At 46.4% G+C, this 25,200-nt stretch overlaps 1 protein-coding gene across 1 annotated transcript; it reads right to left on the bottom strand.

Annotated features, from left to right (window-relative positions):
- Positions 1 to 2,758: 2,758 nt before the first annotated feature.
- LOC138855330 (cilia- and flagella-associated protein 161) lies at positions 2,759 to 18,171 on the bottom strand. Its single transcript, XM_070104236.1, has 6 exons — positions 18,157 to 18,171; positions 17,276 to 17,381; positions 16,988 to 17,132; positions 16,313 to 16,559; positions 11,866 to 11,955; positions 2,759 to 4,500 (listed from the first exon to the last, which is right to left on the bottom strand). The coding sequence occupies exons 1-6, from the start codon at positions 18,169 to 18,171 to the stop codon at positions 4,204 to 4,206; spliced, it is 900 nt and encodes a 299-aa protein (XP_069960337.1). The 3' UTR covers positions 2,759 to 4,203.
- Positions 18,172 to 25,200: the final 7,029 nt, after the last annotated feature.

Raw genomic sequence — 25,200 nt, 5'->3', positions numbered from 1 at the left:
ATTCTCATCAACAACTCTATAATTCTCATCAACAACTCTACAATTCTCATCAACAACTCTATAATTCTCATCATCAACTCTACAATTCTCATCAACAACTCTATAATTCTCATCAACAACTCTATAATTCTCATCATCAACTCTATAATTCTCATCAACAACTCTATAATTCTCATCAACTCTACAATTCTCATCAACAACTCTATAATTCTCATCAACAACTCTATAATTCTCATCAACAACTCTATAATTCTCATCAACAACTCTATAATTCTCATCAACTCTACAATTCTCATCAACAACTCTACAATTCTCATCAACAACTCTATAATTCTCATCAACAACTCTATAATTCTCATCAACAACTCTATAATTCTCATCAACAACTCTATAATTCTCATCAACAACTCTATAATTCTCATCAACTCTACAATTCCTATCAACAACTCTACAATTCTCATCAACAACTCTACAATTCTCATCAACAACTCTATAATTCTCATCAACAACTCTATAATTCTCATCAACTCTACAATTCTCATCAACAACTCTACAATTCTCATCAACAACTCTATAATTCTCATCAACAACTCTATAATTCTCATCAACAACTCTATAATTCTCATCAACAACTCTATAATTCTCATCAACAACTCTATAATTCTCATCAACTCTACAATTCCTATCAACAACTCTACAATTCTCATCAACAACTCTACAATTCTCATCAACAACTCTATAATTCTCATCAACAACTCTATAATTCTCATCAACTCTACAATTCTCATCAACAACTCTACAATTCTCATCAACAACTCTATAATTCTCATCAACAACTCTATAATTCTCATCAACAACTCTACAATTCTCATCAACAACTCTACAGTTCTCATCAACTCTACAATTCTCATCAACAACTCTACAGTTCTCATCAACTCTACAATTCTCATCAACAAATCCTAAATATAAAACACCTCTACAATTCTCACCAATAATATGAAACAATTCCATGATTATGTAGTCAACACAATTCTCATAGCTGGTAGACGGAGCAAACAGTTCCTCTCGTGTACAATTCTTACAGTTGATAACGAGTACAATTCTTGTATTTATGAGGAATTATACAAAAGACACTTTTATGTTATTTAACATTTTATTTTTGATGTGACTGTAAGACAATAAATGTCAGGGGCCCAAGACTTTTCAACTGCATACATAAGGGGGATTACCAATAGACCCCAGGCTGTTTTCAAGGAGCTGGACAGGCACCTAAAGTCAGTACCTGACCAGCCGGGCTGTGGTTCCTACGTCGAGTTGCGTGCAGCCAACAGTAACAGTCTGGCTGATCAGGTCTTGATGCACTATGAGGCCTGGTCACAGACTGGGGCGCGGGGGCGTTGACCCCCCGAAACCCTTTCCAGGTATACACATAGTGTGTATGTGCGAGTGTACTCACCTAGTTGTGGTTGCAGGGGTCGATTCATAGCTCCTGGCCCCGCCTCTTCACTCTTCGCTACTGGGTCACTCTTCCTGCTCCATGATCTTTATCATACCTCTTCTTAAAGCTATGTATGGATCCTGCCTCCACTACATCACTTCCCAGACTATTCCACTTCCTGACAATTCTGTGGCTGAAGAAATACCTCCTAACATCCCAGTTATTCATTTGTGTCTTCAACTTCCAACTGTGTCCCATTGTTGCTGTGTCCAATCTCTGGAACATTCTGTCTCTGCCCACCTTGTCGATTCCTCTCAGTATTTTATATGTCGTTATCATATCCCCCCTATCTCTCCTGTCCTCCAGTGTCGTCAGATTGATTTCCCTTAACCTCTCCTCCTAGGACATACCCCTTAGCTCTGGGACTAGTCTTGTTACAAACCTTTCCATTTTCTCTAGTTTCCTTACATGCTTGGCTAGGTGTGGGTTCCAAACTGGTGCCGCATATTCCAATATAGGCCTGACATACACGGTGTACAGTGTCCTGAATGATTCCTTATTGAGATGTCGGAATGCTGTTCTGAGGTTTGCTAGGCGCCCATATGCTGCAGCAGTTATTTGGTTGATGTGCGCTTCAGGAGATGTGCTCGGTGTTATACTCACCCCAAGATCTTTTTCTTTGAGTGAAGTTTGTAGTCTCTGGCCCCCTGGACTGTACTCCGTTTGCGGTCTTCTTTGTCCTTCCCCAATCTTCATGACTTTGCACTTAGTGGGGTATGTGTGTGTGTATACATCGTATATACAATAAATATACACATATCTGAACATACTGCGAATATACACGATACAGACTTAATTATTACGATTATAATTATTAATATTGTCATTTTTTAATATGATTATTAATCATAGAATAATAATTATTATTATAGGCAGGAGGAAGCGCTAAACTCACAGGGGTCATATAGCTCCTGAGGAAGAGGAGGTAACCAGGTTTGATCCAAGGATAGGAGACTAATTCCTTGGCTCAAAAGCCCTTCACTACCACCAAAATAATAATCAAGCAGTTTCAACACAGCACGTCCCTTTGATCCAAGGAACCAGAGCTGTCCTCCCTTTCCATGGATCAAACATGATTGTTATCCATTCCCCTAAGGTTCTATGACCCCTAGGGGTTTAGTGCTCCCCGTGGGTAAAATAAGTGACGTCATAAATAAGGTACCAATATATATATATATATATATATATATATATATATATATATATATATATATATATATATATATATATATATATAATATATATATATATGTCGTGCCGAATAGGCAGAACTTGCGATCTTGGCTTAAATAGCAACGCTCATCTTGCCATATAGGACAAGCGAAAATTTGTGTATGCAATAATTTCGCCAAAATCATTCTTAACCTAACGAAAAAAATATATTTCACTGTGTTTGTTTAGTATTAAATTATTGTAAACAAATCTAAAATATATTTAGTTGGGTTAGGCTAAAATAAATTGTTCTTGTTATAATAAGGTTAGGTAAGTTTTCTAAGATTCTTTTGGTGCAAAATTATAAATTTTTACATTAACATTAATGAAAAAAATATATCTTTAAACGTATAAGAGAAAATTTTAGAAAGGACTTAATTTTAAATGAGTTCTTGCTAACTGACCAGTTTTACATATTCGGCACGACATATATATATATATATATATATATATATATATATATATATATATATATATCTTAGGAGAGAAGTAAATAATGTAGATGTCATAGGCAGAGGGTCAGAAGTCTGTGATTGATCCATTATTCACTACAAGATGAACGGAGATAAGCTAGTTAATGGAGCAACTTGTAATGTGAGCAGACTGACTGATGTTGCAGTAGCCAGGCCTAGGCTGGTTTAATGTTATCGAAGGCAGGCTTACACTGGCTTACTGTTTCGTGCAGCCAGGCCTAGGCTAGTTTAATGTTATCGCAGGCAGGCTTACACTGGCTTACTGTTTCGTGTAGCCAGGCCTAGGCTAGTTTAATGTTATCGCAGGCAGGCTTACACTGGCTTACTGTTTCGTGTAGCCAGGCCTAGGCTAGTTTAATGTTATCGCAGGCAGGCTTACACTGGCTTACTGTTTCGTGTAGCCAGGCCTAGGCTAGTTTAATGTTATCGCAGGCAGGCTTACACTGGCTTACTGTTTCGTGTAGCCAGGGTTAGACTAGCATCTACCGCCCACAGGAAGTTACGAAGTGAACAAAAAAACTAGTTACTAGTGTCCAGAGGATATATAGTGCACACTAAACTAGCCGCTACCGTCTACACGATGATATCAAGTGCACGATAAATTACCCATTTGAATGGACAATTAAAATTGAAGAATCATAATTGTTTAGACGTGAATTAAGAGAATTATTATTATTATTATAATCAAAAAGAAGCGCTAAGCCACAAGGGCTATACAGCTTGTGAATTAAGACAAAATTAGCAGGAAACAAACACTAGATAAGTCTTCAGCCGTTTAACGCTTGAAGCTGGTGAAGGGTTCTTGATCCAAGGAGATGCAGTTGCCTCTCCCTTCCCTCGGAATTCAGATTCAACAATGAAATACGGGGGTTTAAAACCGTCAACTACACGAGGGTCATTAAGACCACAGAGATACGCTTTCTCTAAGTTAAGATGGAGGCTCTTGAGATACTGTCATCACCACCACCACTACTATAACCCCCACCACTACTATCACCACCACCACCACTACTACCACCATTAACGCTCCTCAACATCGTCATTATTCTCCACATCATCTAACACTAGCCTCAGCCCCTCTACCCTCTCTTCCAGCAGCTTCTGTTCCTCTTCCTTCTCCTTCTCTCGCTCCCTTAGTTCCTCCTGCTTCTCCCGCTCTCCCTGAAGGACGTCTTCCTCTAGGGGTTCCTTCTGTGAGTCGCTGTCTCCTTGGGGTGAGCCCTGGCGAGGAGTTCTTCTGGTCCAGGTGAGGAAAGCAATAGTGGAAGCAGCTCTGGTAGTGGCTCGGGTCACCACACCAACACTCACTTGTTGCTCCTGAGGACATGTGACACATTCTCTCAACATCACGGATATACAGAGTCAAGTGATTGAGAATAATATTAGAAGTAAATAATGAAACTGAATGTTATGGGAATGAAGTTAGAAGTCTGAGTAGATTCATAACCCACTATGATAACATAAACGAAGTATGTTGATTTAGCAACTCTCAATGTAAACAGACTGATGTTGTAATAGCCAGGATCAGGCTTGCTTACAAGTACTTCTAGCAGTCTGGCAGACGCACAGATGCAAAGTACGTTGCTAGCCCTATGTTCACTATCTTGAACACTATGTGCCTAAGAGGTACCTAAGTCCCCCCGTCTTCTAATACCATATTCATTTTCCCTTATAATCTACCTCGTCCATAATTACTACCTCATTTGTTTTGTCTTGTTTTGTCCCCAGTAATAAGACAATAGGACCATGTTAAAAATCTCTCCTAAGTTAAATACAACACTTGCTAAGTTAAATACAATATTACTAAGTTGAATACAATATTTACTAAATTTAATGCAATATCTACTAATGTCTACAATACCTGCAATATCTTCTACGTTAACTACAATACCTGCTATCTTAAATACAATAACTTCTAGGCTAGATACATCATTACTAAGTTAAATATAATACATGCCAAGTTAAATACTATATTTGCTACATTGAATACAATACCTGTTAAGCTAAATACAGTTCTTGTAGTTAACTGAGAATTTAAAAAAATAAGTAGCAATAAGTAGGTACCTGAGTGACAGTCACCTCCTGTGGCTCATATTCTAGGTACCTTAAGAAACTGTTCCTTGATAATGTGAGAAATCACGAAAGCACCTGGAATTTCACTATTTTTCACAGTAGTTGTTCTGTATATTGTGATATCACCTGTTTACTGTGATCTTATTATATATATATATATATATATATATATATATATATATATATATATATATATATATATATATATATATATATATATATATATATATATATATATGAAAAGCTGTAAGCCTTCTCCCTGAAAGCTGGCTGCCTTGGATCAAAGTCTAGCGCAAGCTGGACTGCAAGGTATTGGTACAGTGTGGGTAGATTGGTAAAGCACTACGTACCTTGTTCCAAGGTTCGTAGGTTCGAGTCTCCTTCAGCCAGAGATTAATGTTTGTGTATATTTCGCCTGCTCTTGCGAATTCCTTGCATATATATATATATATATATATATATATATATATATATATATATATATATATATATATATATATATATATATATATATAGTAGGTTGGTAGACAGCAACCACCCAGGGAGGTACTACCGTCCTGCCAAGTGAATGTAAAACGAAATCCTGTAATTGTTTTACATGATGGTAGGATTGCTGGTGTCTTTTGTCTGTCTCATAAATATGCAAGATTACAGGTACGTCTTGCTACTTCTACTTACACTTAGGTCACACTACACATACATGTACACGTTTATTTATACACACTCATCTGAGTTTTCTTTGATTTTATCTTAATAATTCTTGGTCTTATTACTTTTCCTTTTATATCCATGGGGAAGTAGAATAAGAATCTTTCCTCCGTAAGCCATGCGTGTTGTAAAAGTCAACTAAAATGCCGGGAACAATGGGCTAGTAACCCCTTTTCCTGTAAAGATTACTAAAAAGAATAAGAAGAAGAAAATTGTCAAAGTGGGAAGTCTGAATGTGCGTGGATGTTGTGCAGATGATAAGAAAGAGATGATTGTGGATGTTATGAATGAAAAGAAGCTGGATGTCCTGGCTTTAAGTGAAACAAAGCTGAAGGGGGGGTGGGAGAGTTTCAATGGAGAGGAATAAATGGGATTAGGTCAGGGGTTTCAAATAGAGTTAGAGCTAAAGAAGGAGTAGCAATAATGTTGAAGGATAAGCTATGGCAGGAAAAGAGGGACTATAAATGTATTAATTCACGGATTATGTGGAGTAAAATAAAGACTGGATGTGAAAAGTGGGTTATAGTAAGCGTGTATGCACCTGGAGAAGAGAGAAGTGTAGAGGAGAGATAGAGATTTTGGGAAATGTTGAGTGAATGCGTGGGGAGTTTAGAATAAAGTGTGAGAGTAATGGTGGTTGGTCATTTCAATGCTAAAGTGGGTAAAAATGTTATGGAGGGAGTAGTAGGTAAATTAGGGGTGCCAGGGGTAAATGTAAATGGGGAGCCTTTAATTGAGCTATGTGTAGAAAGAGATTTGGTAATAAGTAATACATATTTTATGAAAAAGAGGATAAATAAATATACAAGGTATGATGTAGCACGTAATGAAAGTAGTTTATTAGATTATATAGTGGTGGATAAAAGGTTGATGGGTAGGCTCCAGGATGTACATGTTTATAGAGGGGCAACTGATATATCGGATCATTATTTAGTTGTAGCTACAGTTAGAGTAAGAGGTAGATGGGATAAGAGGAAAATGGCAACAGCAAGTAAGAGGGAGGTGAAAGTGTATAAACTAAGGGAGGAGGAAGTTCGGGTGAGATATAAGCGACTATTGGCAGAAAGGTGGGCTAGTGCAAAGATGAGTAGTGGGGGGGTTGAAGAGGGTTGGAATAGTTTTAAAAATGCAGTATTAGAATGTGGGGCAGAAGTTTGTGGTTATAGGAGGGTGGGGGCAGGTGGAAAGAGGAGTGATTGGTGGAATGATGAAGTAAAGGGTGTGATAAAAGAGAAAAAGTTAGCTTATGAGAGGTTTTTACAAAGCAGAAGTGTTATAAGAAGAGCAGAGTATATGGAGAGTAAAAGAAAGGTGAAGAGAGTGGTGAGAGAGTGCAAAAGGAGAGCAGATGAAAGAGTGGGAGAGGCACTGTCAAGAAATTTTAATGAAAATAAGAAAAAATTTTGGAGTGAGTTAAACAAGTTAAGATAGCCTAGGGAAAGTATGGATTTGTCAGTTAAAAACAGAGTAGGGGAGTTAGTAGATGGGGAGAGGGAGGTATTAGGTAGATGGCGAGAATATTTTGAGGAACTTTTAAATGTTGAGGAAGAAAGGGAGGCGGTAATTTCATGCACTGGCCAGGGAGGTATACCATCTTTTAGGAGTGAAGAAGAGCAGAATGTAAGTGTGGGGGAGGTACGCGAGGCATTACGTAGAATGAAAGGGGGTAAAGCAGCTGGAACTGACGGGATCATGACAGAAATGTTAAAAGCAGGGGGGGATATAGTGTTGGAGTGGTTGGTACTTTTGTTTAATAAATGTATGAAAGAGGGGAAGGTACCTAGGGATTGGTGGAGAGCATGTATAGTCCCTTTATATAAAGGGAAAGGGGACAAAAGAGATTGTAAAAATTAAAGAGGAATAAGTTTACTGAGTATACCAGGAAAAGTGTACGGTAGGGTTATATTTGAAGGAATTAGAGGTAAGACAGAATGTAGGATTGCGGATGAGCAAGGAGGCTTCAGAGTGGGTAGGGGATGTGTAGATCAAGTGTTTACATTGAAGCATATATGTGAACAGTATTTAGATAAAGGTAGGGAAGTTTTTATTGCATTTATGGATTTAGAAAAGGCATATGATAGAGTGGATAGAGGAGCAATGTGGCAGATGTTGCAAGTTTATGGAATAGGTGGTAAGTTATTAAATGCTGTAAAGAGTTTTTATGAGGATAGTGAGGCTCAGGTTAGGGTGTGTAGAAGAGAGGGAGATTACTTCCCGGTAAAAGTAGGTCTTAGACAGGGATGTGTAATGTCACCATGGTTGTTTAATATATTTATAGATGGGGTTGTAAAAGAAGTAAATGCTAGGGTGTTTGGGAGAGGGGTGGGATTAAATTTTGGGGAATCAAATTCAAAATGGGAATTGACACAGTTACTTTTTGCTGATGATACTGTGCTTATGGGAGATTCTAAAGAAAAATTGCAAAGGTTAGTGGATGAGTTTGGGAATGTGTGTAAAGGTAGAAAGTTGAAAGTGAACATAGAAAAGAGTAAGGTGATGAGGGTATCAAATGATTTAGATAAAGAAAAATTGGATATCAAATTGGGGAGGAGGAGTATGGAAGAAGTGAATGTTTTCAGATACTTGGGAGTTGACGTGTCGGCGGATGGATTTATGAAGGATGAGGTTAATCATAGAATTGATGAGGAAAAAATGATGAATGGTGCGTTGAGGTATATGTGGAGTCAAAAAACGTTATCTATGGAGGCAAAGAAGGGAATGTATGAAAGTATAGTAGTACCAACACTCTTATATGGGTGTGAAGCTTGGGTGGTAAATGCAGCAGCGAGGAGACGGTTGGAGGCAGTGGAGATGTCCTGTTTAAGGGCAATGTGTGGTGTAAATATTATGCAGAAAATTCGGAGTGTGGAAATTAGGAGAAGGTGTGGAGTTAATAAAAGTATTAGTCAGAGGGCAGAAGAGGGGTTGTTGAGGTGGTTTGGTCATTTAGAGAGAATGGATCAAAGTAGAATGACATGGAAAGCATATAAATCTATAGGGGAAGGAAGGCGGGGTAGGGGTCGTCCTCGAAAGGGTTGGAGAGAGGGGTTAAAGGAGGTTTTGTGGGTGAGGGGCTTGGACTTCCAGCAAGTGTGCGTGAGCGTGTTAGATAGGAGTGAATGGAGATGAATGGTACTTGGGACCTGACAATCTGTTGGAGTGTGAGCAGGGTAATATTTAGTAAAGGGATTCAGGGAAACCGGTTATGTTCATATAGTCGGACTTGAGTCCTGGAAATGGGAAGTACAATGTTGCCTGCACTTTAAAGGAGGAGTTTGGGATATTGGCAGTTTGGAGGGATATGTTGTGTATCTTTATATGTGTATGCTTCTAAATTGTTGTATTCTGAGCACCTCTGCAAAAACAGTGATAATGTGCGAGTGTGGTGAAAGTGTTGAATGATGATGAAAGTATTTTCTTTTTGGGGATTTTCTTTCTTTTTTGGGTCACCCTGCCTCTGTGGGAGACGGCCGACTTGTTGAAATATATATATATATATATAATATATATATATATATATATATATATATATATATATATATATATATATATATATATATATATATATATATATATATATATATATATATATATATATAATATATGGTGAATTAATCCGAATTTCCCTAAAGATTTATATAAAAATTAACACACACACACACACACACACACACACACAAGGCCACCACGGGTCAAGTATTTATCGACAAATGCTTTTGTCAATTGACAACTAACACACTCAACTTCAGTAATTCTAATTTGAAAAACGGTGGTGAGGAACCGTAGAGTTCCACGACACTTTACATGCTGACAACTGTGGTGGGTGATTCAAGAGATGCAGGCTCGATCCTCCGTCTGCTAGTGGAGATACGGAAACTACCCCGACACTCCACTTATATCCTTTAATATTCTTACTAATTTTGACAAAATATATTTCATAATGAATTTACATACACCAACACTGTTTGGTAAGTGTAAATTATCTCTCTCTCTCTCTCTCAAGGACTTGGTTGAGCTCTCTCTCTCTCTCTCAAGGACTTGGTTGAGCTCTCTCTCTCTCTCTCTCAAGCACTTGGTTGAGCTCTCTCTCTCTCTCTCTCTCTCTCTCTCTCAAGCACTTGGTTGAGCTCTCTCTCTCTCTCTCAAGCACTTGGTTGAGCTCTCTCTCTCTCTCTCTCTCTCAAGCACTTGGTTGAGCTCTCTCTCTCTCTCAAGCACTTGGTTGAGCTCTCTCTCTCTCTCAAGCACTTGGTTGAGCTCTCTCTCTCTCTCTCTCTCTCTCAAAGACTTGGTTGAGCTCTCTCTCTCTCTCTCTCTGTCTCTCTCTCTCTCTCTCTCTCTCTCTCTCTCAAAGACTTGGTTGAGCTCTCTCTCTCTCTCTCTCAAGGACTTGGTTGAGCTCTCTCTCTCTCTCTCTCAAGGACTTGGTTGAGCTCTCTCTCCCTCTCTCAAGGACTTGGTTGAGCTCTCTCTCTCTCTCTCAAGGACTTGGTTGAGCTCTCTCTCTCTCTCTCTCAAGGACTTGGTTGAGCTCTCTCTCTCTCTCTCTCTCAAAGATTTGGTTGAGCTCTCTCTCTCTCTCTCAAGGACTTGGTTGAGCTCTCTCTCTCTCTCTCTCAAGGACTTGGTTGAGCTCTCTCTCTCTCTCTCTCAAGGACTTGGTTGAGCTCTCTCTCCCTCTCTCAAGGACTTGGTTGAGCTCTCTCTCTCTCTCTCAAGGACTTGGTTGAGCTCTCTCTCTCTCTCTCTCTCAAGGACTTGGTTGAGCTCTCTCTCTCTCTCTCTCTCAAAGATTTGGTTGAGCTCTCTCTCTCTCTCTCAAGGACTTGGTTGAGCTCTCTCTCTCTCTCTCTCTCAAAGATTTGGTTGAGCTCTCTCTCTCTCTCTCAAGGACTTGGTTGAGCTCTCTCTCTCTCTCTCTCAAGGACTTGGTTGAGCTCTCTCTCTCTCTCTCAAGGACTTGGTTGAGCTCTCTCTCTCTCTCTCTCAAGGACTTGGTTGACTTAGAGAACTAATTAACGTAGCAGTAACTCAGCTAGAGCAGGGGACTCACCTAGAAAAGGACTCACCTGAGCAGGGGACTCACCTAGAAAAGGACTCACCTGAGCAGGGGACTCACCTAGAGCAGGGGACTCACCTAGAGCAGGGGACTCACCTAGAGCAGAGGACTCACCTAGAACAGGACTCACCTAGAGCAGGGGACTCACCTAGAAAAGGACTCACCTGAGCAGGGGACTCACCTAGAAAAGGACTCACCTGAGCAGGGGACTCACCTAGAGCAGGGGACTCACCTAGAGCAGGGGACTCACCTAGAGCAGAGGACTCACCTAGAACAGGACTCACCTAGAGCAGGGGACTCACCTAGAAAAGGACTCACCTGAGCAGGGGACTCACCTAGAAAAGGACTCACCTGAGCAGGGGACTCACCTAGAGCAGGGGACTCACCTAGAGCAGGGGACTCACCTAGAGCAGAGGACTCACCTAGAACAGGACTCACCTAGAGCAGGGGACTCACCTAGAGCAGGGGACTCACCTAGAGCAGGGGACTCACCTAGAGCAGGGGACTCACCTAGAGCAGAGGACTCACCTAGAACAGGACTCACCTAGAGCAGGGGACTCACCTAGAGCAGGGGACTCACCTAGAGCAGGGGACTCACCTAGAGCAGAGGACTCACCTAGAACAGGACTCACCTAGAGCAGGGGACTCACCTAGAGCAGGGGACTCACCTAGAGCAGGGGACTCACCTAGAACAGGACTCACCTAGAACAGGACTCACCTAGAGCAGGGGACTCACCTAGAGCAGGGGACTCACCTAGAGCAGGGGACTCACCTAGAACAGGACTCACCTAGAGCAGGGGACTCACCTAGAGCAGGGGACTCACCTAGAGCAGGGGACTCACCTGACCGAAGATAGTGCGGGTTGAGAACTCCTCTTCTATAACCATAGGCTGGTTGGTCATAGTCTGGATCATCATCACCCGGGCGCCCACCTGTCACAACACCCGGGGTTAGTCATGCCCATGTGCTAAACTCACAGGGGCATTACAGTGCCTGGGCACCGGGGAAGGGACGATGAATGGCAGATAATAGGTTTGACCCAGAGAAGAAGAATCTAATGCCTTGGATGAACACCGAGGTACCTCCTCTGGATGAACACCGAGGTACCTCCCCTGGTTGAACACCGAGGTACCTCCTCTGGATGAACACCGAGGTACCTCCTCTGGATGAACACCGAGGTACCTCCTCTGGTTGAACACCGAGGTACCTCCTCTGGATGAACACCGAGGTACCTCCTCTGGATGAACACCGAGGTACCTCCTCTGGATGAACACCGAGGTACCTCCTCTGGATGAACACCGAGGTACCTCCTCTGGTTGAACACCGAGGTACCTCCTCTGGTTGAACACCGAGGTACCTCCTCTGGTTGAACACCGAGGTACCTCCTCTGGATGAACACCGAGGTACCTCCTCTGGTTGAACACCGAGGTACCTCCTCTGGTTGAACACCGAGGTACCTCCTCTGGTTGAACACCGAGGTACCTCCTCTGGTTGAACACCGAGGTACCTCCTCTGGTTGAACACCGAGGTACCTCCTCTGGATGAACACCGAGGTACCTCCCCTGGATGAACACCGTGGTACCTCCCCTGGATGAACACCGTGGTACCTCCCCTGGATGAACACCGAGGTACCTCCCCTGGTTGAACACCGAGGTACCTCCTCTGGATGAACACCGAGGTACCTCCTCTGGATGAACACCGAGGTACCTCCCCTGGATGAACACCGTGGTACCTCCCCTGGATGAACACCGAGGTACCTCCCCTGGATGAACACCGAGGTACATCCCCTGGATGAACACCGAGGTACCTCCTCTGGTTGAACACCGAGGTACCTCCCCTGGATGAACACCGAGGTACCTCCCCTGGATGAACACCGAGGTACCTCCTCTGGTTGAACACCGAGGTACCTCCCCTGGTTGAACACCGAGGTACCTCCCCTGGATGAACACCGAGGTACCTCCTCTGGTTGAACACCGAGGTACCTCCTCTGGTTGAACACCGAGGTACCTCCTCTGGTTGAACACCGAGGTACCTCCTCTGGTTGAACACCGAGGTACCTCCCCTGGATGAACACCGAGGTACCTCCCCTGGATGAACACCAAGGTACCTCCCCTGGATGAACACCGAGGTACCTCCCCTGGATGAACACCGAGGTACCTCCCCTGGTTGAACACTGAAGTACCTCCTCTGGATGAACACCGAGGTACCTCCCCTGGATGAACACCGAGGTACCTCCTCTGGTTGAACACCGAGGTACCTCCTCTGGTTGAACACCGAGGTACCTCCCCTGGATGAACACTGAGGTACTTCCCCTGGTTGAACACCAAGGTACCTCCCCTGGATGAACACCGAGGTACCTTCCCTGGATGAACACTGAGGTACCTCCCCTGGATGAACACCGAGGTACCTTCCCTGGATGAACACCGAGGTACCTCCCCTGGTTGAACACCGAGGTACCTTCCCTGGATGAACACCGAGGTACCTCCCCTGGATGAACACCAAGGTACCTCCCCTGGATGAACACCGAGGTACCTCCCCTGGATGAACACCAAGGTACCTCCCCTGGATGAACACCGAGGTACCTCCCCTGGTTGAACACTGAAGTACCTCCCCTGGATGAACACCGAGGTACCTCCCCTGGATGAACACCGACCTCCCCTGGATGAACACCTCTCCCCTGGATGAACACCCAGGTACCTCCCCTGGATGAACACCGAGGTACCTCCCCTGGATGAACACCGAGGTACCTCTCCTGGTTGAACACCGAGGTACCTCCCCTGGTTGAACACTGAGGTACTTCCCCTGGTTGAACACCATGGTACCTCCCCTGGTTGAACACCGAGGTACCTCCCCTGGTTGAACACCGAGGTACCTCCCCTGGATGAACACCGAGGTACCTCCCCTGGTTGAACACCGAGGTACCTCCCCTGGTTGAACACCGAGGTACCTCCCGTGGTTGAACACTAAGGTACCTCCCCTGGTTGAACACCGAGGTACCTCCTCTGGTTGAACACCGAGGTACCTCCCCTGGTTGAACACCGAGGTACCTCCCCTGGTTGAACACCGAGGTACCTCCCCTGGATGAACACCGAGGTACCTCCCCTGGTTGAACACTGAGGTACCTCCCCTGGTTGAACACCGAGGTACCTCCCCTGGTTGAACACCGAGGTACCTCCCCTGGTTGAACACCGAGGTACCTCCCCTGGATGAACACCGAGGTACCTCCCCTGGTTGAACACCGAGGTACCTCCCCTGGTTGAACACTGAGGTACTTCCCCTGGTTGAACACCTTGGTACCTCCCCTGGTTGAACACCGAGGTACCTCCCCTGGATGAACACTGAGGTACCTCCCCTGGTTGAACACCGAGGTACCTCCCCTGGATGAACACAGAGGTACTTCCCCTGGTTGAACACCAAGGTACCTCCCCTGGATGAACACCGAGGCACCTTCCCTGGATGAACACTGAGGTACCTCCCCTGGATGAACACCGAGGTACCTTCCCTGGATGAACACCGAGGTATCTCCCCTGGTTGAACACCGAGGTACCTCCCCTGGATGAACACCGAGGTATCTCCCCTGGTTGAACACCGAGGTACCTTCCCTGGATGAACACCGAGGTATCTCCCCTGGTTGAACACCGAGGTACCTCCCCTGGATGAACACCGAGGTATCTCCCCTGGTTGAACACCGAGGTACCTCCCCTGGATGAACACCGAGGTACCTCCCCTGGATGGACACCGATGTATCTCCCCTGGTTGAACACCGAGGTACCTCCCCTGGATAAACACCGAGGTACCTCCCCTGGATGAACACCGAGGTACCTCCCCTGGATGAACACCGAGGTATCTCCCCTGGTTGAATACCGAGGTACCTTCCCTGGATGTACACCGAGGTACCTCCCCTGGATGGACACCGAGGTACCTCCCCTGGTTGAACACCGAGGTACCTCCCCTGGATGAACACCGAGGTACCTCCCCTGGATGAACACCGAGGTACCTCCCCTGGATGAACACAGAGGTATCTCCCCTGGTTGAACACCGAGGTATCTTCCCTGGCTGAACACCGAGGTACCTCCCCTGGTTGAACACCGAGGTATCTTCCCTGGTTGAACACCGAGGTATCTCCCCTGGATGAACACCGAGGTACCTCCCCTGGTTGAACACCGAGGTACCTTCTTCCCTTCCAGGAAGGAACAAGTTATAAATGACGTGGAATTAATGTGGTATTAAGGATTAATGTGGTATTAGGGATTAATGTGGTATTAGGGATTAATGTGGTAGTAGGGATTAATGTGGTATTAGGGATTAATGTGGTAGTAGGGATTAATGTGGTATTAGGGATTAATGTGGTATTAGGGATTAATGTGGTATCAAGGATTAATGTGGTATTAGAGATTAATATGGTATTAGGGATTAATGTGGTATTAGGGATTAATGTGGTATTAAGGATTAATGTGGTATTAGGGATTAATATGGTATCAAGGATTAATGTGGTATTATAGATTAATATGGTATTAGGGATTAATGTGGTATTAGGGATTAATGTGGTATTAAGGATTAATGTGGTATTAGGGATTAATGTGGTATTAAGGATTAATGTGGTATTAGGGATTAATGTGGTATTAAGGATTAATGTGGTATTAGGGATTAATGTGGTATTAGGGATTAATGTGGTATTAGGGATTAATGTGGTATTAGGGATTAATGTGGTATCAAGGATTAATGTGGTATTAGGGATTAATGTGGTATTAGGGATTAATGTGGTATTAGGGATTAATGTGGTATTAGGGATTAATGTGGTATCAAGGATTAATGTGGTATTAGGGATTAATGTGGTATTAGGGATTAATGTGGTATTAGGGATTAATGTGGTATTAGGGATTAATGTGGTATCAAGGATTAATGTGGTATTAGGGATTAATATGGTATTAGGGATTAATGTGGTATTAAAGTAGCATTAGGGACGGCATGGTCTCAGGAATTAACATAACATCACTATGATAACATAAATTAACATAACATCACTATGATAACATGAATTAATATAGCATTAGTATGATAAGAGTAATTAACACAGCCTCAGTGTAATAAGAGTAATTAACACAGCCTCAGTGTAATAAGAGTAATTAACACAGCCTCAGTGTAATAAGAGTAATTAACACAGCCTCAGTGTAATAAGAGTAATTAACACAGCCTCAGTGTAATAAGAGTAATTAACACAGCCTCAGTGTAATAAGAGTAATTAACATAGCATCAAGTTAGGTGTCAGGAGGTGATACCTTCACCTACCTCAACAGACTGACCCTCGTAGGTGAGTCTAAGGTGCGGATCAGAGGGCTGGAGGCGCCAGGCTGAGTGCGAGGTAGAGTGAGGCTTGAGTAGTACCTCCTGGCGTCTGCTCTCCCTGCCAGAGTGCAAGGCTGACCCCACGGGAGAGGTCACGTACAGAGGTTCATGTTGACCTCCTAACTTGTGCGTCAGGTCGAAGGGGTCACCATAACACAGTACACTGCCTTCATGCTGACCAGACCCACGACTGTCACGCAATAGTACTTTCATTAGTAATCATAATTAATTAATTATATTAATAATTATAATAATAATAATAATAATAATAATAATATTAATAATAAGTAAAAAATTGGGTACTGAAGATAAGACAAAGCTTGGGTACTGAAGATTAAACAGAGAAAGCTTGGGTACTGAAGATAAGACAAAGCTTGGGTACTGAGGATAAAACAGAGAAAGTTTGGGTACTGAGGATAAAACAGAGAAAGCTTGGGTACTGAAGATAAAACAGAGAAAGCTTGGGTACTGAAGATAAAACAGAGAAAGCTTGGGTACTGAAGATAAAACAGAGAAAGCTTGGGTACTGAAGATAAAATAGAGAAAGCTTAAATACTGAAGATAAAACAGAGAAAGCTTGGGTACTGAGGATAAAACAGAGAAAGCTTGGGTACTGACGGTAGGATAGTAAAGACGTTCTTGAGGACAGGCTGGTGGTAGACAGGGCAGGCTGTGAGAGGTACATCATGGTACTGGTTCTTAACCAGTGCTTGACGAGATGGTGTAGCAGAGATGGTACACGCCAAGGAAGGTCTAGGTGCTCCTGAACAACATAACATACCATCTAACCAACATTGATAGAGCTATTATCCAACAATAAAGACATATACAATACTTTTACAAGTCTTGAGGAACTAGTGGATTACGTTATGTTGACGGAGATAAGAGACAGAGTTGCATCCTGACCTTCAAGAGCTGTATCCTGACCTTTGCGAGGCTGGACGACAGGTGCGTGAAGGATGACAGTGTCGCCGAAATGTAAAACCCCGTCTGGACACACTGACACCTCGGCCTGTGGGCCATTATATTTATTAAACTCACACAACACCCCCCTCACCTCCCCCAGCAATGCAGCACTCCACCCACCACTACTAACATCACCCCCACTCACCTCCTCCAAAATCCAGCACTCACCCCCCTTTCTAACATCCCCACCCTCCTCCTCCAAATGGGCCTCACCACCTCCCTAACTCACACCCCTCCCCCAGAACAGCCTCACCCCCCTTCAAACCTCCCACCCCTATCCCCCAGAATGGCCTCCCCCCCCTATAACATCACCCCCTCACCTCCTCCAGGCAATGCGCATACCCCCTTTTTGTAACTACCCCCCTTTCATCCCCCAGCAATGCAGCCTCACCCCCCTTTCTAACATCACCCCATTCCCTCAAAATGCCCCCTCACCACCACTACTAACATCCCCCACTCCCTCCCCCAACAATCCGACTCCCCACCACTACTAACATCACCCACAACCCCCCTCCTCCCCAAAAGGCACTCACCCCCCCTCTAACATCACCACCACTCCTCCCCCCAGCAATCCAGCCCACCCCCTCTAACATCCCCTCTCCCCCTCCTCCAGAAATCCGCCTCCCACCACTAAACATCCCCACCCTCCCTCCCAAAGAAATTCAGCACTCACCACCACTCTAACATCACCACCCTCCCTCCTCCAGCAATCCCGGCTCCCCCACCACTACTAACATCACCCCCCTCCTCCCCCAGCGTACGGCACTCACCACCACTACTAACATCACCCTTTCCACCTCCTCCGGGAAATCGGCACTCACCCACGACTCCAACATCCCCACCACCCCTCCCTCCAGAAATGGGGCCCCCACCACCCCCCTGCTAACATCACCACCCCCTCCTCCTCCAGCAATGCAACTCCCCACCACTACTAACATCACCACCACTCACCCTCCCCCAGCAATCCACCCTCACCACCACTACTAACATCACCACCACTCCCTCCCCCAAACAATGAAACCCCCTCCACTCATCACACCACTCCCCCCTCAGCAAGCGGCCTCCCCCACCACTACAAACATCACCACCACTCCCTCCTCCGAAAGGCACTCACCCCCCTCCCTAACATCCCCACCACTAAATTCCTCCAGCTTAAATTTCCCCTCACCCCCCTTAACATCACCACCACCCCACCTCCCCCCAACAATGCAGCACCCCACCCCCCTACAAACATCACCCCCCTCACCCCCCCAACAATAAAACCTCCCCCCTATTTTAAATCACCCCACCCTCCCCCCAGAAAAGCGGCCTCACCACCCTCTCACCACCCTCCCCTCCTCCACAAAAACCCACCTCACCCCCCTACAAACATCCCACCACTCCCTTCCCCCAGAAATCGGCACTCACCACCACTCCCTAACATCACCACCACTAAATTCCTCCAGCAAGCGGCCTCCCCCACCACTACTAACATCCCCCCTCCTCCTAAAAGGATGCGGCCCCCACCCCCTCAAACTCCACCACTCCCTCCCCCACCCAGGGGCCCCCACCACCACTACTAACATCCCACCACTCACCTCCTCCAAAAGGAAACCTCCCCCACCACTCTAACTAACCACTCCCCCTCCGAGTGGCCTCCCCCCCTCCCAACATCACCACCACTCTTATCCCCCAGCAATGCAGCACCCCACCCCCTACTAACATCCCCACCACCCCATCCCCCAGAAATCGGCCCCCACCACCACTACTAACATCCCCCCAACTCACCTCCTCCAGCAATGAAAGCACTCCCACCACCCCCTAACACCCACCACCACCCCCTTTCCCCCAGAAAGCACCCCCACCACCACCACTACTAACATCCACCACCCCACCCTCCCCCAGCAGAAAGCACTCCCCCACTATTTTAATCACCACCACTCCCCCTCGGCAATGCGGCCTCCCACCACTACTAACATCACCACCACCCCATTTTCCCCAAAACCCGGCACTCCCCCCATACAAAATTTCCTCCCCTCCTCCCCCAAAATTTTAGCACTCCCCCACACAAACATCACCAACTCCCCTCCCCCAAAGGGGGCCGCTCCCACCACTCTAACATCCCACCACTCCCTCCTCCAGAATCGATCCCCCCAAACCCCGCTACCCCCCTCCCCTTCCAGCAATCGGCACTCACCACCCACTACTAACATCCCCACCACTCCCTTCCCCCGCAAAGCAGCCTCACCACCCCTACTAACATCACCACCCTCTTTCCCCCAGAAATCCTTTTTTCCCCCACCCCAAACCCCCCCCCTCCCTCCCCCAAGAAATTTCACCTCACCCCCCTACTAACATCACCACCCTCACCCCCCCAAAAAGCATTAGCCCCCTACCCCCTACTAACATCCCCACTCACCTCCTCCAGAAAGGGGCACTCACCCCCCTCAACATCACCCCTCCTCCTCCAAAAATAGCACTCACCACCCACTACAAAATCCCCCCTCACCTCCTCCAGAAAAGCAGCACTCACCACCACTACCAACATCACCACCACTCCCTCCTCCAATGCAGCTCACCACCACTAAACATCACCACCACTCCCTCCCCCGGGAGTCCCGGCACTCACCCCCCTACTAACACCCACCACCCCCTCCTCCAGAAATCAGCCCCCCCCTACTAACATCACCCACTCCCCTTCCCCCGGCAATGCAGCACTCACCACCACTAAAAATCACCCCACTCCCCCCTCCACCCAATGCAGCCCCCACCACCACTCTAACCCCCCCTCCTCCCCCCACCCAATGCGGCACTCCCCACCCCCTCTAACATCACCCCCTCCTCCCCCAGAAATGCGGCCTCACCCCCACTACTAACATCCCACCACTCCTCCCCCAGAATCCCGGCACTCACCCCCCTCTAACATCACCCCTCCCTCCCCCAACAATGCAGCACCCCCCACCCTACTAAACACCCACCACAACTCCCTCCTCCAGTTTGGCACTCCCCCACCACCCCTCTTCCCAACCACCCCACCCCCCCAGCAATGCAGCACTCCACCACCACTAAAAATCACCCCCTCCCCCTCCCAGCAATGAAACACTCCCACCACCATTTAAAACACACCACTCCCTCCTCCAAATGCAGCACTTAGTTCTTGGAAGTACGTCTCAGCTTTCCCTGACTTCCCCCGCAGACTGTCTCCAACTCCTGCAAACAAGACTCACATTACTAACCTTAATATTTCTCAAAAATTACATACCCCATGTAAGATAAATTTTTTTCCAAATAAAAAAAAAAAAAAGTAAGTGGGGAACCGATGGGTTCGATATTCCGGGAAGGGGGGCGTGTGACCTCCCCTTGAGGCAGCAAATGAACCCCCCCTTACCAAGAAAGGTGACAGATGCTGAAAATTAAAAGAACAAGAACAAAAAGGCGAGAGAGAGAAAGTCCGGATGTTAAAAAAAACCTTTTTATTTTTAATTAAAAAGTGGGACAACTGAAAGGAAGTCCCTACGAACCCCATATATAGCTGAAAATAAATATGACGGGGCACAAAGTGGATCGGGTAGAACCCGACGATAATAGGTTAAGTGCCCGGGCCCAGGGCTGAGACTGGACATACACACACAAAAATACCCCCCCCCTAGGTGAGTACAAAAGGGTACAAGGAACATCATCACAGACACTGCTAAGTAGGTCCGTACCAAAACCCAAATACCCCCAAACACAACTAGGTGGGCCACAGGAATATCATAAAACTGTTGAGGGAAAACGGTGGCCCCCCCCCCAAACCCACCACACACACACACACACACACACACACACACACACACACGGAAAAACAAACTAGTAATAGTGACAAAATATCTAAGAAAAGAAGTCCCCCTGAAAAAAGGAAGAACTTTAACAAGGGGCCCCGGGTATAAAAAAATAGTTTTTAAAATTATAATGCACATAACATTAGTGGACTAAACAGTGGATTAAAATGTACACTAAAAATTTATATTTGTAGTCAACCCCGTAGTCGGTTTTTTGTTATTTATCTCTAAGTGGATAGTGCATTAATTCCAAAACAATGTTTTCCACGGGGTTTTGTCACCGGGGAAATTCTCATCCTTTTGTACTTCAGTGGGAAAAATTTAGCTCAATTTTAAGAACTTTTTTGATCCCCCAGTTACATTATCAAAGGGTTTACCTTCACTACCTGGCCACCCCCAACACTAAGACAGTCTTAAATAACAGCATGGTGTCCCCAAAACAACCCGCTACTTTCTTGCCTGGGCCCCCACAACACTAAGACAGTCTTAAGTAACATCCTTTGGGGTCAAACAACCCCTTTTCGGGACCCCCTTTTTCCCCACCACAACATAAGACCCGTCTTAAGTAACATGGTTTTTCCAAACAACATTTCTCTACCGGGCCCGCCCCACAACCCAAAACGGGCTTAAAAAATAACCCTCCAAATTTTCAAAAAAAAAACCCTTGGCTACTATCTTGCCTGGCCACCCACAACACTAAGACCCCGTCTCCCAAAATTTTAACATCATGGTGTCCAAAACAACCGACTCTTCTTGCCTGGCCACCACAAGCCTAAGACAGTCTCCCAAATAACATCTTTGGGGTCCAAACAACCCGACTACTATTTTTGGACCACAACCTAAGGGGCAGTCTTAAAATAACATCGGGTGTCAAGCCCCCACTTATACACCTGGCCTGGCCCGCCCAACACTAAGACAGTCTTAAATAACATCTTTTCCCAAACAACCCCGGCTACTCCTGGCCCGGCCACCACAACCTAAGACGGGCTTAAATAACATCATGGGGGAAAAAGAAAAAAGCGCTCTACCAAGCCCGGCCCCCCCAACACTAAGACAGTCTTAAAAAAACATCAAAGGTGTCAAACAACACTTGACTACTACCTGGCCTGGCCACCCCAACACTAAGACGGGCTTTTGGAACATAAAGGGTTCGCAACCCGGCTACTACCTGGCTTAGCCCCCACAACACTAAACCAGTCTTAAACCTGGTGTAAACAACATTTACTACTCCTGGCCTGGCCACCACAACACTAAGACAGTCTTAAAAATAACATCATGGTGTCAAGCAACCTTGACTACTACCTGGGCCCGGACCCCCAAAACTAAGACAGTCTTAAGTAACATCTGGTTCCAAAACAACGCCGGCCTACCTGGCCTGGCCACCACAACACTAAAACAGTCTTGGGAACATCATGGTGTCCAGTTTCCCGTTGCTATCTTTTCCCGGACCACAACACTAAGATAAGTAAAACAACCCTTTCTACTATCTTTCTTTACCACCACAACACTAAGATAGTCCGAACCTTGACTCCCATCTTGCCTGCCACCAAACTTAAGATAGTCACAAAATAAAAAGGCTACTATCTTCCTTGGGCCCCAAAAACACTAAAAATAGTCCTAAAATTTTCACTATTTGCCTACCAAAAACCCCACTAAGATAGTCTGAAAACAACATTTCTACTATCTTTATTTTCCCTGAAAATAAGATGTCTAAGGGGAAAACTTTCCTATCTTGTATTACCAACCTGAGATGGGCTAAAACAACCTTTACCACTATCTTGCTTGCAGCCCCATTTCCAAAAACCCTACAATTTTTTAACCCCCCAAAGTGAAAACTTGGCTACTATCTTCCTCCCACCACAACCAAAAAAAACAATAAATCTCCCCCAACTTAAGACGGGCTCCCACTTTTTTCCCATTTTTCAAAATTGAATCAGGTTCGTTCGGGTTCCCCCTTCGGGAGACTTAAAAATTTTACAGGCAGATGGGAAAATGAACAGGTAGAGACGGAGATGGGGCTCCCCGGTGTGGGACCTTTTTAAATGTAATTCCTGTTGGGGGATCCTGTCGGGGTGGGGCCCTCGGTGGTGCTTCCAGTGTGGGACCCATTAGCGTAGTACCCTCAGTGTAGTACCTCTCGGGGTATTTTACCCTTTGGGGTAGTAAACCCCTCAGTGTGTAACTCTCAGTGTGCCCTCTCAGTGTAGTGCTTCTCAGGGGGTCCTGTTAATTTTAGTACCTCTCGTGTAATTTCCCCTCAGTGGCCCCCTCTCAGTGTAGTACCTGTCGGGGTAGTACCTCTCCGGGGTAGTGCTTCTCGGTGGGACCTGTCGGGGTAGTCCTCTCGTGTAGTGCTTCTCGGGGTTTTGCCTGTTGAGTGTAGTACCCTCGGGGTGAGTAAACCCCTGGTGTGGGGCCCTCAGTGTGGTGGTTTTTCGGGGTGGTACCTGTTTGTGGTACCTCTCGGGGTGGTGCCTCTCGGTGGAAATCCTGTCCGGTGGGATCCTCTCAATTTTTAGTGCTTCTCCGGGGTAGTACCTCTCCGGGGTAGCGCCACTCGGGGTGGGGCTTCTCCCGTGTGGGTGCCTGTTTATTGGGGCTTCTCCGGGGTAGTACCTGTCAGTTAGTACCTCGGGGTAGTGCTTCTCGGGGTAGTCCTGTCAGTGTAGTGCCCCTCGGGTTTTGTGCTTCTCGGTGTGGGGCCTGTCGGTGGTACCCTCTCCGGGGGTGGCCCCCCTGTGGGGCCTCTCGGGGTGGGGCTTCTCGGGGTGGCCTGTCGGTGTAGTACCTCTCGGTGGTGCCCTCGGTGGGACCTCTCGGGGAGTGCTTCTCGGTTTTGGGGGCCTTGGGGAGTCCTCTCCGGGTTTTTTCTGGTGTGGGACCCCCGGGGTGGGGCTTCTCCCCGGGGTAGTGCCTGCCAGTGTAGTACTTGTCGGGGTAGTCCTGTCAAATGTGGTACCCCCCAGTGTAGTACCTCTCGGGGTAGTGCCCTCGGGGTAGTACCTCTCAGTGAATTCCTGTCGGGGTAGTACCTGTCAATTTTAGTACCTGTCAGTTGATGCCTCTCGGGGTAGTACCTCTCCCGTGTGTCCTCTCAAATGCAGTGCCTCTGGTTTTAAGTGCCTCGGTTGTATTTCCTCTCAGTGTAGTGCTTCTCAGTGTAGTGACTCTCCCGTGTAGTACCTGTCAGGGGGTACCTGTCAGTGTTTTGTACCTGTCCCGTGTAAATACCTCTCGGGGGTTTGTACCTCTCCGGGGTAGTGCCTGTCGGTGTAATTTCCCTCGGGGTAGCCTCTCAGTTGAGTGGGTTTGGGGTGGGACCTCTCCCGTGTGGTTTCCTCTCGGGGTGGGGCCTGTCAGTGTAGTACCTCTCCCCTGTGGGAAACCCCTCAGTGTAGTAAACCCCAGTGTAGTGCCCTGTCAGTGTAGTACCTCTCAGTGTAGTACCCTCAGTGTGAGTACCCCCTGTGGTCTTCTCGGGGTGGTGCCTCTCGGTGTGGGGCGTCTCAGTGTAGTACCCCCCCAGTGTAGTGCCTCTCAGTTAAATATCTCTCCCGTGTAGTACCTCTCCCGGGAGTACCTCTCCCGTGTAATTTCCTCTCGGGGTGGGATCTCTCCGGGGGTAGTACCTCTCAGTGTAGGTCCTCTCGGGGTGGTGCTTCTCCCCTGAATTTTCCTCTCGGGGTGGGGCCTCTCGGGGTGGGACCTCTCCTTAAGTGCCTCTCAGTGTAGTATCTCTCCCGTGTAATTCCCTCTCGGGGTAGTCCCTCTCAGTTGATCCTGTCCCGTGTGGTACCCCCCACGGGGTAGTGCTTCTCCCGGGGAAATGCCTCTCCGGGGTAATTCCTCTCAGTGTGGGGCCTGTCGGGGTGGGACCCCCCTCAGTGCAATTTCCTCTCAGTGTAGTTTCCTCTCAGTGTAGTGCCCCTCAGTGTATGGCCCGTCGGTTGGAGTCCTGTCGGGGTAGTACCTCTCCCGTGTAGTGCTTTCTCCGGGGTAGGTGCCTCCGTGGTCCCCTCCAGGGGGAATTCCTCTCAGTGTAGTGCCCGTCCGGGGTGGTACCTC

The sequence above is a fragment of the Cherax quadricarinatus genome, chromosome 89 (assembly GCF_038502225.1).
Source record: "Cherax quadricarinatus isolate ZL_2023a chromosome 89, ASM3850222v1, whole genome shotgun sequence".
NCBI classification, from domain to species: domain Eukaryota; kingdom Metazoa; phylum Arthropoda; class Malacostraca; order Decapoda; family Parastacidae; genus Cherax; species Cherax quadricarinatus.
Note: the sequence above shows the minus strand (reverse complement) of the source record. Positions and strands in the feature narration are given on the sequence as shown.

What these genes read in the sequence shown, in the direction of transcription:
- LOC138855330 (XM_070104236.1), bottom strand. An exon ending in TCAGGATACAGCTCTTGAAG is followed by an intron (nt 17,133 to 17,275) that starts GTCAGGATGCAA and finishes TATGTTGTTCAG; the next exon opens with GAGCACCTAGACCTTCCTTG. An exon ending in AACGTCTTTACTATCCTACC is followed by an intron (nt 16,560 to 16,987) that starts GTCAGTACCCAA and finishes ATTGCGTGACAG; the next exon opens with TCGTGGGTCTGGTCAGCATG.